The sequence below is a fragment of the Rhinolophus hipposideros genome (genome assembly GCF_964194185.1).
Source record: "Rhinolophus hipposideros genome assembly, chromosome: 11".
Taxonomy (NCBI): domain Eukaryota; kingdom Metazoa; phylum Chordata; class Mammalia; order Chiroptera; family Rhinolophidae; genus Rhinolophus; species Rhinolophus hipposideros.
Genome location: NC_138057.1, coordinates 31,203,249 through 31,216,926, shown reverse-complemented (window position 1 = coordinate 31,216,926; position 13,678 = coordinate 31,203,249). Strand labels below are relative to the sequence as shown.

General features: G+C 39.8%; 1 protein-coding gene across 4 annotated transcripts in view; it reads right to left on the bottom strand.

Annotated features, from left to right (window-relative positions):
* Window positions 1-279: 279 nt before the first annotated feature.
* PLGRKT (plasminogen receptor with a C-terminal lysine) overlaps window positions 280-13,678 on the bottom strand; it is a 42,625-nt gene continuing 29,226 nt past the window's right edge. For 2 of the 4 annotated variants that reach the window (XM_081066019.1, XM_081066020.1), the window contains 3 exons: window positions 3,735-3,865; window positions 3,068-3,177; window positions 280-674 (listed from right to left, as the gene is read on the bottom strand). In XM_081066019.1, the coding sequence (XP_080922145.1) occupies window positions 553-674; window positions 3,068-3,177; window positions 3,735-3,865 (363 nt within the window). In that variant the 3' untranslated portion in view covers window positions 280-552. The remainder of the gene's footprint in view (window positions 675-3,067; window positions 3,178-3,734; window positions 3,866-13,678) is intronic. The other 2 variants (XM_081066021.1, XM_081066022.1) reach the window with 1 other exon arrangement.

Below are 13,678 nucleotides of genomic sequence, written 5' to 3'. Positions count from 1 at the left end.
ATATGACCTTGGGCAAGTAATTCATCCTCTCTGTGTCTCCATTTCCCCATCTGTAAAATGATGCCTCATGAGATTGTTGGGATGACTACTAGGACATATACATTCAGAACAGTGCCTGACTTTAGTAAGCACAGGGTGCATGCTGGTCACTAATATTCGTTGTTTCCGTCGTTTGGAGGCAGGACACAATTGACAAATCCAAATACAAGGAGTATCTGTGAGAGACGAATGTGATGGGGAAAGCATGTGAGACAGAGAAATGAGAGCAGCAGGACATTTGCTTTCAGGAATTTGAAACAATGCAGTTTATTAATTTTACACTTAGATATTTGTAATATACATACATAGAAATCTGAAAGTTATTTAGAATACCTCCATTTTTTGTTGAGTGTTATAAATTTTATTTTAAAATAGATTAACAAAACAGATCTTGCATTTTAACATTTTAAAATACAATCCATGGTATCAAAATCTTGAGCATTTAAAAAGTTATAAAAACCATGATTCAAGTCCACAATTCTGTGTTTTGAGATTCAGTGGGTAAACATGGTTTCATTTGTCTATGAAGAATTTACTTTGTTCCCTTCTGGATTTTTCAAGGCTTTCAAAAGTAATCATTCCTTTTGGCAGCTGCAACTTACTCTTTTCTGTTTCCAGTATGTTCTCAGCTTCACCTTAAATAAAGTACAGACACGTGCAAGGTGACAAAGGGGTACCAGCATTTTGTGAGAAGGCCCACTTGCTGTGTGCCAGTGACAAGCTGTAACACTGTGTGGAGGGATGTCCCCAAGTTTCACAGTTAAATATTTCACCCATTGCCCTCAGGAGAAGTGGCCTCCCAAAGGAAACATAGTGATGAATTCTGAAGACTCAGAGAGAGATAAATCAGATGGCAGGGATTTTATTTGACAGAAGACAGCATTTAAAAATGTAGAAGAGAAAGCATACCAAGTAATATTTTTTTTCCCTGAAGGAAAGTCAGGATAAGTATTAGTTGTATTTGGAAGGGTTTGAGGTAGAGAAACTAGTCTGCTTCCCATTGCCCCTTAACATATCATAAGTGACCTGAGAGAAAATAAGGTTTACTAAAAATTCTAAATTTTCAGGAAAGCTAATCTTTGACCTGAAACTACTTATAAATACCTGAAATAATATTAGATGTTCTTTAGTCTGTATATATATACAGTTCTTTAGTCTGTGTGTAGATATATATATATATATATATATATACACACACACATACACAATTTCATAAACAATTCCTGCTTCAGATAACAGCTAGTACTTTCTTTGCCAACTTTTATTGTTGAAGAATTAGAAAAATTAATAAAAAATGATAATACACATTGACATTTCATAAACTTTGGAAATGAAGGCAAATAAATGTTTTCTTAAGTTCTCCTCTTTTAGCACACAATGTATACTCCAAATTCAACAGGGCAAACTACAATTTTCAAATTGTAACAGCATTTCAACCATCTGCAAACACTTTTTTCCTCAATCTTAAATCGTAAGTAAAGATCATTATAACTTGTATATAATTAGGCTGGCCACCAATGACAGACTAGATATCCCCATGTGAGAGTATCACACATATGGCAAATCTCAGTACATATTTACAGAATGGCTGATGATAAATTCAGCTCAACAGGGATTGTATATCTTGGGGTTATCACTAGTTAAGAGGGCTAAATGTTGTAACCTGAACTTTCTTTTCTTTTCTATTATTTTTTTAATTAAAGTTTATTGGGGTGACAATTGTTAGTAAAGTTACATGGATTTCAGGTGTACAATTCTGTATTACATCACCTATAAATCCCATTGTGTGTTCACCTGAACTTTCTAATGTGGTAAGTTTTCTGGTGGATTCAAAAGTTGTATTTTTTTAATAAGAAATTCCCACAATATGCCTTGAAGGTTTAAATATTCTGTACACTCAGATGGACCTGTAATAAAATTACTTCCAAAACATACGGTAAAAATGTTCCTAGGAAAAAACTCACTTTCCATTAGTAATATGTTCAAATGAATGCTCTGTCATAGAGTTGACAAATCTTAATACTGCATATTAATTTTTATGAGGCATTGAGAATTCTAATGTCCATATAAACAATGAGACATAGTTGAGAATGATGGGAAGAACTTTGTTGTTTCAGACAACAAGTTTTAAACATTGGGAGAATATTTCCTCAATTTTTTATGCTGTTCACAAGGTAATAGCTATGGACACAACACACTTTTAAGCATAACCTGCATTATTGACATCTCCTTCATCACTCTCTTAAGTCTGGGCCATAGGTTGGCAAACTTTTTTAAAGGACTAGACAGTAAATATTTTAGGCTTGTGAGGCCATTCATCTCTATTGCAATGACTCAGCTCTGTTATGATAATGGGAAAGCTGCCACAGACAATTCAGAAATGAATGGGCGTGGCTGTGTTCCAATAAAACTGTATTTTCAAAAAGAGTTGGCCATTCCTCAGGCCATAGTTTTCCAACCCCTGGTCTAGACAAGCAACAACAAAAAATAAGTCAAGTCTTGATTTGGCATTTGCAATTTTCCACGGTCACATACTCCCACCACAGTCAACTTCAAGGTCCCAGTGGGATGTCACTGAAGTCAGAGTTGTAGCTGTCTTTTATTGTGTCTGTATGTTGTATCTGCATTTCTATCATACAGATCCAACAGATATTCACAACTTAAGAGTATAGGTAATAGTAGAATAATTAGACACTGATTTGTTGAGTATTTTTACCATTGTTTTAAATATAATTTAATGTTTATTTTTTTGCAATTTATTTCACTGTAAGTTTATATAATTTAACTTGTAATAATTATTGTATTTAACAACGAGCTTATAAAATTCCTGAAAATTTGACAGTTGGTTCTCATGAGCTGGTATGAGCTGGCTCCAGCATACCACAGTGTGTGAGGGGGCAGAAGTGTTGGTTATGGGGAGCTCAGGGCGAGGGTCTTATCAGAATCTTCATATGTCAAGGGATTATAAGGAGACAATACTTGAACCAGATGAATCAGAAATAAAGCCTCTGGTTTATCAAGGACTTACCTTTCATTCTTTGTAGAAGGGTCCCATAGCCTAGGTCATACTGGTAGGTAAGGACAAAGCTTAAGGGAACGAGAGGGTAGAGGAAGGCTGGTCTCTTCCTTTTTATTGCTCTGGTTCAAGAACAAAGAAGAAGAGTATCAAGAAATGTAAATACGTATCTCTATACTCAATGAAAAAAAATGTTTTCCTGTTTTTTGAAAGAATGGCCTTCATTTCAAAAGTTACTTAATCATTTGAATCTTCTCTGAAAATAGGATTTTCTTACCCATAACCCCTCACCAGATTCTGCAGTTCTTAAGGACAAGATCTTGCGCATTTTTATTTGATGTCGTGGCTCAGATTACTCATTGTATAAATGGTTAAGTATTGATGTCTATCCTTTAGGGACTGTGGAGGTAAATGTGTAAACTCCTATCTTGGGGTCAAGTCAGTCCTCTCTCTAACTTATGAAGTGGAGAAAAGGACAGAAGAAATCTAAGAAACTAAAGGCAGAAGTAATTGTTACTACCATGTTTCTACAGAGTTACCTCCGAGGACTAAGCTATACTTTGTTTATATATACACTATTTGGACCGAGTCCTATCTTGGCCAACTTAATAATAATACAGTGGCAAAGGCAAAAGAAGTAAATTATTTAAGAAAATTTTAAAGTAAACAACAAACATACCCAGCTGTTAAAGAGATGGCTGCAATGCCAAAAAATGTTCCAAAATATTTGAGGAATTCCCGAGACCAAGCAATCTGCATGGCCATTTGTCTTTCTCTCATTTCATTCTGCATCATTAGCTGCCTTTCCAGCTGAGGACAAAAGACAAAATGTGGTTTAGTCATCTTTTGAATCTTAGCACAGACTTAATAACCTGCTTTTCCAGTGGATTTTCATTCTTCAATTGCTTTGATTCATTTTTTTAAGAAAATTCTCAATAGACTTTTGCAAAAGTCCCTCTGGACAGCTATCCCCAACTGTCACTTTGGCAGTGAAATCTTCCTGGAATATGTACAGAATAGATACGATATTCTTTTTCTGTGTCCTGAGGTATTTGAACACATGAGGTCTGGAGCTTTTATCCAAACCTAAAATATATGTTCACTTTAATATATCACGGGTGAGGAAAGATCTGTGTGTCTTTAAATGCAGATGCTTCCTATTGGCCTTTATTACAACGTTCACTGAGATCATTTTGCCTTCCAAATCCATCCAACTCCAAATTGAAGTTGATTTGGAGTATCAGGTCCATATCACTCCATGATGGTAGGGGAGTATTATTTTGAGACATCAATAGAGACTTTTCTTTGCCACCATCTTCTTGTTGCTTCAAGTCCTTCACCACTTTAGTCAGCGCCTTCCACAGGTTTGGAGTAGAAAGCATACAGCCCAGAACACAGGACACTAGATTTCTGAATGTATTTTTGAAACCCCAAGCATTATTTTGAGAGAGTTAGATACGTGAGAGAGAAAAGTTGTTTTTAATTCTAAAATCTGGCATGATGTATTATTAGCAAAGCATAGAGGATAGCAAGCATAGAATTCATGATGTAAACCATAGGGTGGGGAGGAATGAGTAATAATATGACTCAGTTTCCCCTCCAATCCTTTTTTCTACTGTGGGAAGCAACTGGGAGAGGAGAATGAGATTTTTAGATATAAAGATGGGGCTTGGCTCTTTAGCCCCTCTTAGGAGTTGAAGCCCCAGGGGATGTAGTGGATTTGGGGTTTGGGGATCCCCAGACTAAGAGCACTTGTGGTCCTGCCTCCTGTTGAGAACTCCGGGTAGGGAAAACTAAAGTACAGCAGAAATGGATGCAGGGCAGATTTAGGCCTAGAGCAGACCTGAGAGAGGCCACCTCAGTCTCCCTCAGCTGCCACAAGATATGCAAAACATTTGTAAGGTTCTTGTGTCAACCTGGAGAGGGTCACAGGAGGTAACTAAGAATTCAAAGCAGGTGGCTTACCAAGGAGCCACCACAGACTAAGGTCCAGGGACCCCATAATAGACACTTGGTGTGGGGACAGAGCTAGGACTGCAGTTTCCAGGCTCTCGGCCTCACATAGAAAGGTGCTGGCTCAGGTAGTAAATGGCCATCAACTGTGATTGGATGGCCATTAGCTGTGGCTAGTTGGCCGTCAGCTGTAACCAGTGAGCCATTGGCCACTAATATAAGTGCCGTGGCTATGCTAGCAGAAAAATGGGGGCTAGCAAGAGCGGATTGCAGAGAGGCGGATGCCGCCGGTGAGAATATAGTGATATGACTCCCCTACCTATGGCTCCGTGGGTGTTCCTTTTTGGCCTCACCGTGTCCTGCGTTCTTATGTGAGGACCAGAGACCCCGCAGGTCACCCTGCCTGACACATTTCGTAGTCAGCAGGATACGGTGCTGGCCAAAGCTTTCCGAAGGGCGGTGGAGCAGTTTGTGCGTATGAACACCCAGTCTCAGGAAGACCAGGAGGAGCAGTTGCCTGAGAGCTGGACCCCCGTGGAGGGGTGGGAAGATGTGGACGGTTCTCCAACCAGCAGAGGCCGGAGAAAGAGAAGGACATTGTGGGCCTGTGGGCTGGGAAGTGCTTGCTGAGGCAGCCCGGATGCAGGACTTGTAGTCCCAGGAGGAAACACTTGCTGAGTCCTCCTTGGGAGATGACAGTGAGGTTAAGTTTGTCCCTCAGCCCCAGGACAGCCCTGGAGAATGACTGTGGACTATGGGGAATTGCCTTCCATCCCTAATTTAATGGACAGCTTGACTGTTTGGGAACATACCACCATGTAGTGGAACTGGCAGATGTTTGCTTTTGTGTCTTGACCAGCCGCCATCGAGAATATGTAAGCACCTAGATTGCGAGCCGCTGTTGTTCCAGCACGGTACCCTGAGAGGCCCAGAGAGAGTGGCAGTGCCCTGAGAACCCTGGCTGAGCCCAGGAAGTCTGGCTGTGCCCAGAGAGTGGCAGTGCCTTGCGAGCCCTGGCTGTGTCCGGGGTGACTCGTGGTATTCTAAGAAGCCCAGTAAATCTGGCTGTGCCCAAAAGGACTGGTGGTGCCCTGAGAAACCCTGGCTGTGTCCAGGGAGACTGGTGGTACCTAAGAAGCCCAGGAAGTCTGGCTGTGCCCAGAAGTACTAGTGGTGCCCTGAGAAACCCTGGCTGTGCCCAGAGAGACTGTGTCCAGGATATTGCATTCACCTCCAAGCTCCTCACACAGGGCCCCTCGCGGAAGACGCTTGTCGCGTAGATTGTGAGGCGAGACCCTGTAGGGGTGGAGTGTAGGGACAGAGCCCCAGAAAGCAGTTTCCAGGCTCTCGGCCTCACATAGAAAGGTGCTGGCTCAGGTAGTAAATGGCCATCAACTGTGATTGGATGGCCATCAGCTGTGGCTAGTTGGCCGTCAGTTGTAACCAGTGAGCCATTGGCCACTAATATAACTGCCGTGGCTACGCTAGCAGAAAAATGGGGGCTAGCAAGAGCGGATTGCAGAGAGGTGGATGCCGCCGGTGAGAATATAGTGATATGACTCCCCTCCTTATGGCTCCTTTTTGGCCTCACCATGTCCTGAGTTCTTATGTGGGGAGCGGGACCAGAGACCCCACAGGTCACCCCACATGACACTTGGGTAGAGACCATAAGCCAAGGGGTGGTTGAGGAAGGCAACTGGATGTCAAGAGGATCAGCAGCACCCCAGAGCACAGAGGTGGTGGCCAAGCCAGCTTGAAAATGGTCAGACACCCTCAGAGAAAATCATCTGGTACTGCCCAGGTTGATCAAACAGAAAACGACAGCAGAAAAGCCTCCTCCAACCAGATGTGCCTTCTCCAATGCCCATTGTCGCGTCCCGCGCAACAAGGGCAGTGAAGATGCGAGAAGGGGCGGTTTGGGTTTTTTTAAGCAAGAAACAAACAGAGACTTAATGCAGTTAAATCTCTCCGAAGGCCAGGGGTCTCTCAGTCTCAGAGGACTGGAGCCCAGAATAAAGCTGGCTGGATGTTTTTATTGATAGGTCTACTACTACAAGAAAGCAACATTGTTTCTTACACGGTCTGTGAGGCTCAGAACCCATAACAGAAAATGTTTATTCCAATCACCCTTTGTCTTTAAACAGCGAATCACAAGGTCCCAGGATGTTTTTACTTAAAGCATGTACCTTTTCAGGATCATGTCTTTCACATTGTAACAACTCCATTGAGAGAAGTGGAAACAGGTGCAAGGGGAAAGCCAGAGCGGGCAATAGACTTTCCCAAGCAGGGGGAAGGGGAGGCAAGGCCCCTTCCCATACCTGTCCAAGGCAGCTCATTGGGGGTCCCCACTCGGTTCCGCCTGGCTTAGGTTGTGTCTCCCGTGAGATATCTTACCCATCTTTTGGCTGCAAACCATCTTTTGGGGACCAGACAAAGACATAAGGTGTAAACACAAGGATGGAACAGAGTCCCAGAAAGGCACACTCTCACAAACTCTTCTTTCCTTAAGGAAAGACATGAAGAGACAGTTGGCTAGGCTGTTGTGTGACTACAGCCCATGACACCTGAGACCACCTGGACCCAAACCTACATTGGTCCAGAAAGAAAGGGACAGAGAAGGGGGGGGCAAGCTAATTTCATCTCTTTATCTACAAAGAAATGAGTTTTACCCTAGAAATAATTCAGTCGCTTTGACTTGTCAAAATTCAGTTTGCCTTCAGCAGCAGAAATTGAAGTTCATTTTGAATTCAATTAGAGGGTCAAAGATAGTGTTTTTGCACGCATAATTATTTAGTATGTGAAATTCATCCTTAGTATATTACTTACTCAAATATCTTACATGATAGTTGCTAATATGCCCCAAAGGGATGCAGGTACATCAATTAATTATCTGTTTTGTTATCAAAAGGCAACTAAAGCCAGTTATGACACAGATGAACCCAAGACCAGTGGTTCTGATCTTGGTTGCACATTGTGAGCATTTCAAAGCCCCAGTGCCCAGGCTCACACCTCAGACAATTAAACTGGAAGGGACCAGTGAAACCAAGACCAGGCATCAGTATTTTTTAGAGGTCGCCAGGTCATTCCACTGTGCAGCAAGGATTGAGAACCACTGCCTGAGACGAAAGACTTCACAACCTAAGTTTTTTCCCAACCAAAGATCAGGCTGAAAGAGTGTGAAAAGCAACCCTCTGGGAACTCTCAAACAATTGTGAACAAGGAAGGGTGGTCAAACTAACATGTATGGTACTGTCGTGGATACATGACTCTCTGCATTTGTCAAAATCCTTAAAACCTTACTGAGTGAACCTTACCGTATACAAATTTACATGTCACCCAGAAGGTCAGGGGATACATAGGATAGAATGTGGACTGTGACAAAATAATCTAATTCTGTTATAAATGCATGACAGAACTTCACTGAAAGGGATAGAGGAAAAGGAACTGACCTAACTTGGGAAAATGGTATTTTGACTGGCAACTGTAGAACTAAAGATAAAAGGAACTGTACATAAGTATTGTACTCTAGTTACTAAAGTGATTTCTCACAGGGTATGGGTTAACAATTCTGAAACTACATGTATAACTGGACATGAACAAACAATAAATTCATGGCAGATGGTGGGAGTCAGGTTTCTTACAATTAGAAAAGGAGAATACCAAAAAGCAAGGGGAAAACACTAGAATAAACCATGGTATATTGGACTAGAGGCAGTGACATCAGTATGAACTCATATTTAACTTAATATAGGTATAGCTAGACAGATCAAATTATAGATATACATGGTTAGTGGAAGTGTATATATTTCCTAGCTCTGTCCTCTGACACCCTTGTAGCAAAGAGCACACCCAGCACGCAGATTTTGGTTTATAATATTACCCTCCAATAAAAGGAACCAGGGCTCCTTGGAGAAATGGCTGACCTAAGACTGGGATAGGAAATATACAAAATGAGCGAGAGCATTTTATGGTGCCAGAAAAAAAAAATGGGGCACGTCAGAGGGACATAGGAGCCAACCTAAAGGAGCTCCCAATGACCCAAACTAGAACAATTTGAGCAGCAAATGTATAACATAGTATTGGATTACGACCCAAAGTATAAAATAAATATCCCTGAGTCCATACTGATATAAATGCAGGAGACAAATATCCTATACAGAATAACTCCAAATCATTTGTGTAGATCCTGCCCCGCCAAGTTCAATGAGGTGGAGTTTAATTCCCACCCTTGATGGTGGGCTTTGCTGTTAGTTGCTTCCAAGGAGTAGAGTCTGAGAAGGCAGGAGAAGAGAAGGGAAAGGAATATTACGTTGGACGAACCTGGCAAACACTACCTTGGCCAGGTGATCAAGATTAATATTAGTGGTGAGACATGTTGATAGCAGGTGTCCTTGATGGAATGTGAGAAGAAGGGCGCTTCACCCCTGTGGTCTTCCACCCAAAAACCCCTAACCCCAATGTAACCATGAGACAGACCCAAACTGGGGGACACTTTACAAAATACCTGACCAGTACTCCTCACACCTCACAAGGTCATCAAAAACATGGAAAATTGGACAAACTGTTATAGTCCAGAGGAGACAAAGGAGACAAGAAGACTAAATGTAATGTGGCATCCTGGATTGGATTCTGGGACAGCAAAAGAACATTTGGAAAACACTAATGAAATATGAATATGGAATTGATTTAATAGTAATACACCAATGTTTGTGTCTCAGTTGTGACAACTATACCATGGTAATGTCAGATATTAACTGTAGAGTATATTAAGTATAGGGTATTCAGGAACTCTGTATTCCTTTTCTATAACTCTAAAATTATTCCAAAATTTCAGTTTATTTTTTAAAAATAATTATGAACAAATCTCATTCTCGATCTCTAGTCTCCTATTGATGAGAATAGAGGCAGTCATCTCCTTATAGCATAGATACATTGTGAAAACCAGCAAGATTGTATCTGCAAAACCTCTTGAGCATAAGGTTAACAAAAATCTGTGCACACCCTCTCCATGGGCAAAAAAATATTGATGAAAAACATCATTGAGCTGTAATGTTAATTACCAATTAAAACTTTGTTAATTACTCCATACTTCATAAAATTGTGTTTAAAGTCATATGTCTAGATCAAACATATTTTAAAATTCAAATTAATAAATTTTGTAATTATATTAATGCAATCTTTAACTTACCAATAATAGGCATCATTTAACTAAATGTACATTCATTTTCATCCTTCTTCCCCAAATATTAAGAACTAAGAAAAAAATAAGCAAAAGAGAAACGTACAAGTTTCCTTAATAATCTCTAACCCAAATCATAAATATAAATTTCTTTATTCTATTTTTAAAAATGTTAGACCTTTCTATAGAAATAATTTTCCTATCTCTTACTTTTCATGTTGCTTTACAGAACAATTTGAAATTTAAACGTTCCTGATTATGACTTCAGACTCTAATGATCTTATAGGCTTATCTGATACTAGTTTAACAACTACAAAACCACAATTAATTTTAAAGAGAACATAATAAAAGGGAGCTAGCTTATTAAAAGTAATTGTACATAGTAGGAGAGACCACATCTAACCACCTTTATAAAACTGTTACATCTGTTACATCTGTTCTTTCCTGTGTTGCAGCTGTTAAAACTGTTACATCTGTTCTTTCTTGTGTGTTTTGATTCTTCAGTTTCTTTGTTTAAAAATATTAAGGACAGCCACAGAATTACTGATTTCGGTAATTTGTCAGTCTCTTGAGCTTCAGACGGGACAATTACATAAAGGTCCACAGACCACTTTATATGTTTCTCCTTAATATGATAATAAAATGATTAAATTTCACTTGGACACAAAACATTTTCAGAGTACAAAGAAGTCAATGACATTGTCCTATAAATTATCGTCATTGAAATTTCTTTTTTTAATTGGAGCCTTTCCAATTTTGAGAAATAATTAGGTGAGCCTTGAGAAAAAATCAGTTTACTTCTGTGTTTTCAGTTTCCAATGATCTTTTAGGTTATGCATAATGTGTTCACATGTAATAGAAAAGTTGTCTTTGCTTAATTGGACAATACTAAAAAGTTATTTCTATGTGTCTGCCACAAAAGAGGTTTTGTTTTCATCAGAAATGAGAATATTTTACATATGTCTATGCTTTTGTTAAATTAACAGAACCATTATTTTTTTAATTTATGACTTGGTCTTTTATTAAAACATATTGGGGTGACAAGTGTTAGTAAAATTGCATAGGTTTCAGGTGTACAATTCTGTACAGAACAATTATAGATACCTTCTAAACTAAAAGTAAAATCAGAATTTCAGGTAAACAAAACATAAACTAAAATCACTAAAAAAAGCAACCATAATGAAAGTTGTGACAAGTGGCATTTAATTTTAACTTGTTTTTCTCAACAACCAATAAGCAGTTTGGAAAGAATCTGAAAGGGGAAATGAGTAGTAAATTGAAGCTTTGAAAAAAAAACGCAAAAAAAAAAACCGCACTATTTTTAAATCAATGATTTATGAAAATAATTGAATATGAACAAAATTGTAGTATTATTTAGAAGCTTAAATGCTTTGGTTACATCATCTTGTTACATATCTTCCAGTAACTATTACAACACAATTAAATTGATTCTTACTCTCAGATGTTTGTGAATAATGAGGTTACACTAAGTGAAAAATCAGAATTGGAGTTTGGCAAAAACCTTTTATAGTAAGGTATGGATTCCAAAGTACTCGCATATGGAATTTCCCCACCAAGATCAGAACATACTGACAACATGAACAGCCTGGGAAAGAACAAAAGACCAATGATCTCAACCATTATCTAAGATTCTTTAAAGACACAGCTGCTAACAGTATCTGGTATATTAAAACACTATTAACTGAAGTCAAAGACAGTTCCACAACTGAAATAAAAACAACAATTAAGACTATTTTCTTTTATCCTGGATTTCTTCATTTTAAAAAGTACGTCTCTCAGTTTGATAATTAATGTTCTACTATATCAGTCCTAACTGCACAAAGCTAAGACCTCTGTGCTATGATACTTGGAACTCAGAATCTTAGAAGCAAAATATGCTTCAAAAAATAAAGTCAGAAAGCCTTAAGAAATGGCAGGATGCTTGTTTCTACTATATTGTGGCAGCTAATGCTGTGATCCACCAGGTGCTAAGTATTGTACTAGTTTACATACAGATTTTCCTACAAAACTGAGGTTGGTCTATGAGCTGAAGACAATGGAGTCCACTCATCTCATTTAGTTTAAACAAAATGAGAATTATTGCAGGTTATTTGGCAACTTAAGAATTTTGAGGAGAGCCATAATGTTAATTCGCTTTCCATACTATCAGGAACAACAAAGCCAGGAGAAATGCTCAGCCTGGGTATGGAACTCTCCTAGGGGAACCCCACAGCTGCTGCTTCCTGTCACAGATGCTCAGGACCAAACACTGAAACTCTACCTCCACATTCCTAAAATACTAATCATCTCCACTACGAGGGTTATAAGAAGATACAGTATCTTCTTGAAACTTTACATGCTCACATCTACCTCCCAAGTTTCCTTCAGGATGCCTATTTGGCAGAACCAGGTCAGATGTAAAACACAGCTGCAAGGGAGTTTGGGAATTTGCCTTTGGCTTTCCAGCCTTTGTTGTGTAGGCAGGTATGCTATAAGGAAGTAGAAATGGATCTGAGGTTGAGTGATCAGTATTACCTGCCACAAAAGGTATTATTTCAATTTACAGTTGAGGAAACTTGAGGATCAGAATTGGAGTGATTTTCACTGTGGCCTGTTATTAAATGGCAGAGCTGTGATTCAAACCCAGGTGTGCCTATTCCAAAGCCTAAACATGCAGTCTACTATAACTACACTTGCAGTAATCAAGTCAATGTGGAAAATAGGGGTAAAGTGCAAGAATTTTATAAAGACACTACATAAGGAGCTCTAATTGACTGGGGTACAAACTAACTGAATTATTCTGTTTAAGCCCTTTTGAAAGAGCCTTTACACTCACTGTTACCAAGTTCTCCCCCGCAGCATTTCGAGCCCCCAGCCCTGCAGTGATTTCAGTGACCTCCACTCTCTGAATGTGAGCCTTCCCAGGCCCCTGTGACCCTCTCCTCATTGCTATATCGAATTCCTCAGACAACTGGAAGAGCCACCACATCCAGTAATGACCATGGCCTGCAGACATGACCTTCTGAACATTTCTTGAGATATGCCCTCTCCTACCCTGTTGCACAAGCATGGGTTCCGGGCTCCAGGCCAAGGGCCCTGGGAGAGATCAAGTCCAGCCTGTGGTTTTATAAGGAAACTGCTGTCTGTGCTCAAGGTGAAGAAGCAAAGGAAGTTCTGAAAGGTCAAGGCCTGCTCCCCGTTTATAAATGGGACACAAAGGGAAACGGCAACCCTAAGAACAGATCAGCACTGGAGCCTTTTCCAGAGAAAGTCCTTCGCATTCTGTGTTTGTTGAATTTCCCCCGGAATTTCCATCTCAGCCATTTCCTCTTGGTCTTCTCGGTTCCTGGTGATTCATCATCTTCCAGGCTCCAGCTACCACCTCTTGCGGGTGATTTTTGAATTCTAAATCTCCGTCCTAGAACTCTTTAATGGGATCTCCACGGGCCGATGGAGAGCCACCGTGTCTCCGCATACCTCTTGAATCCAGT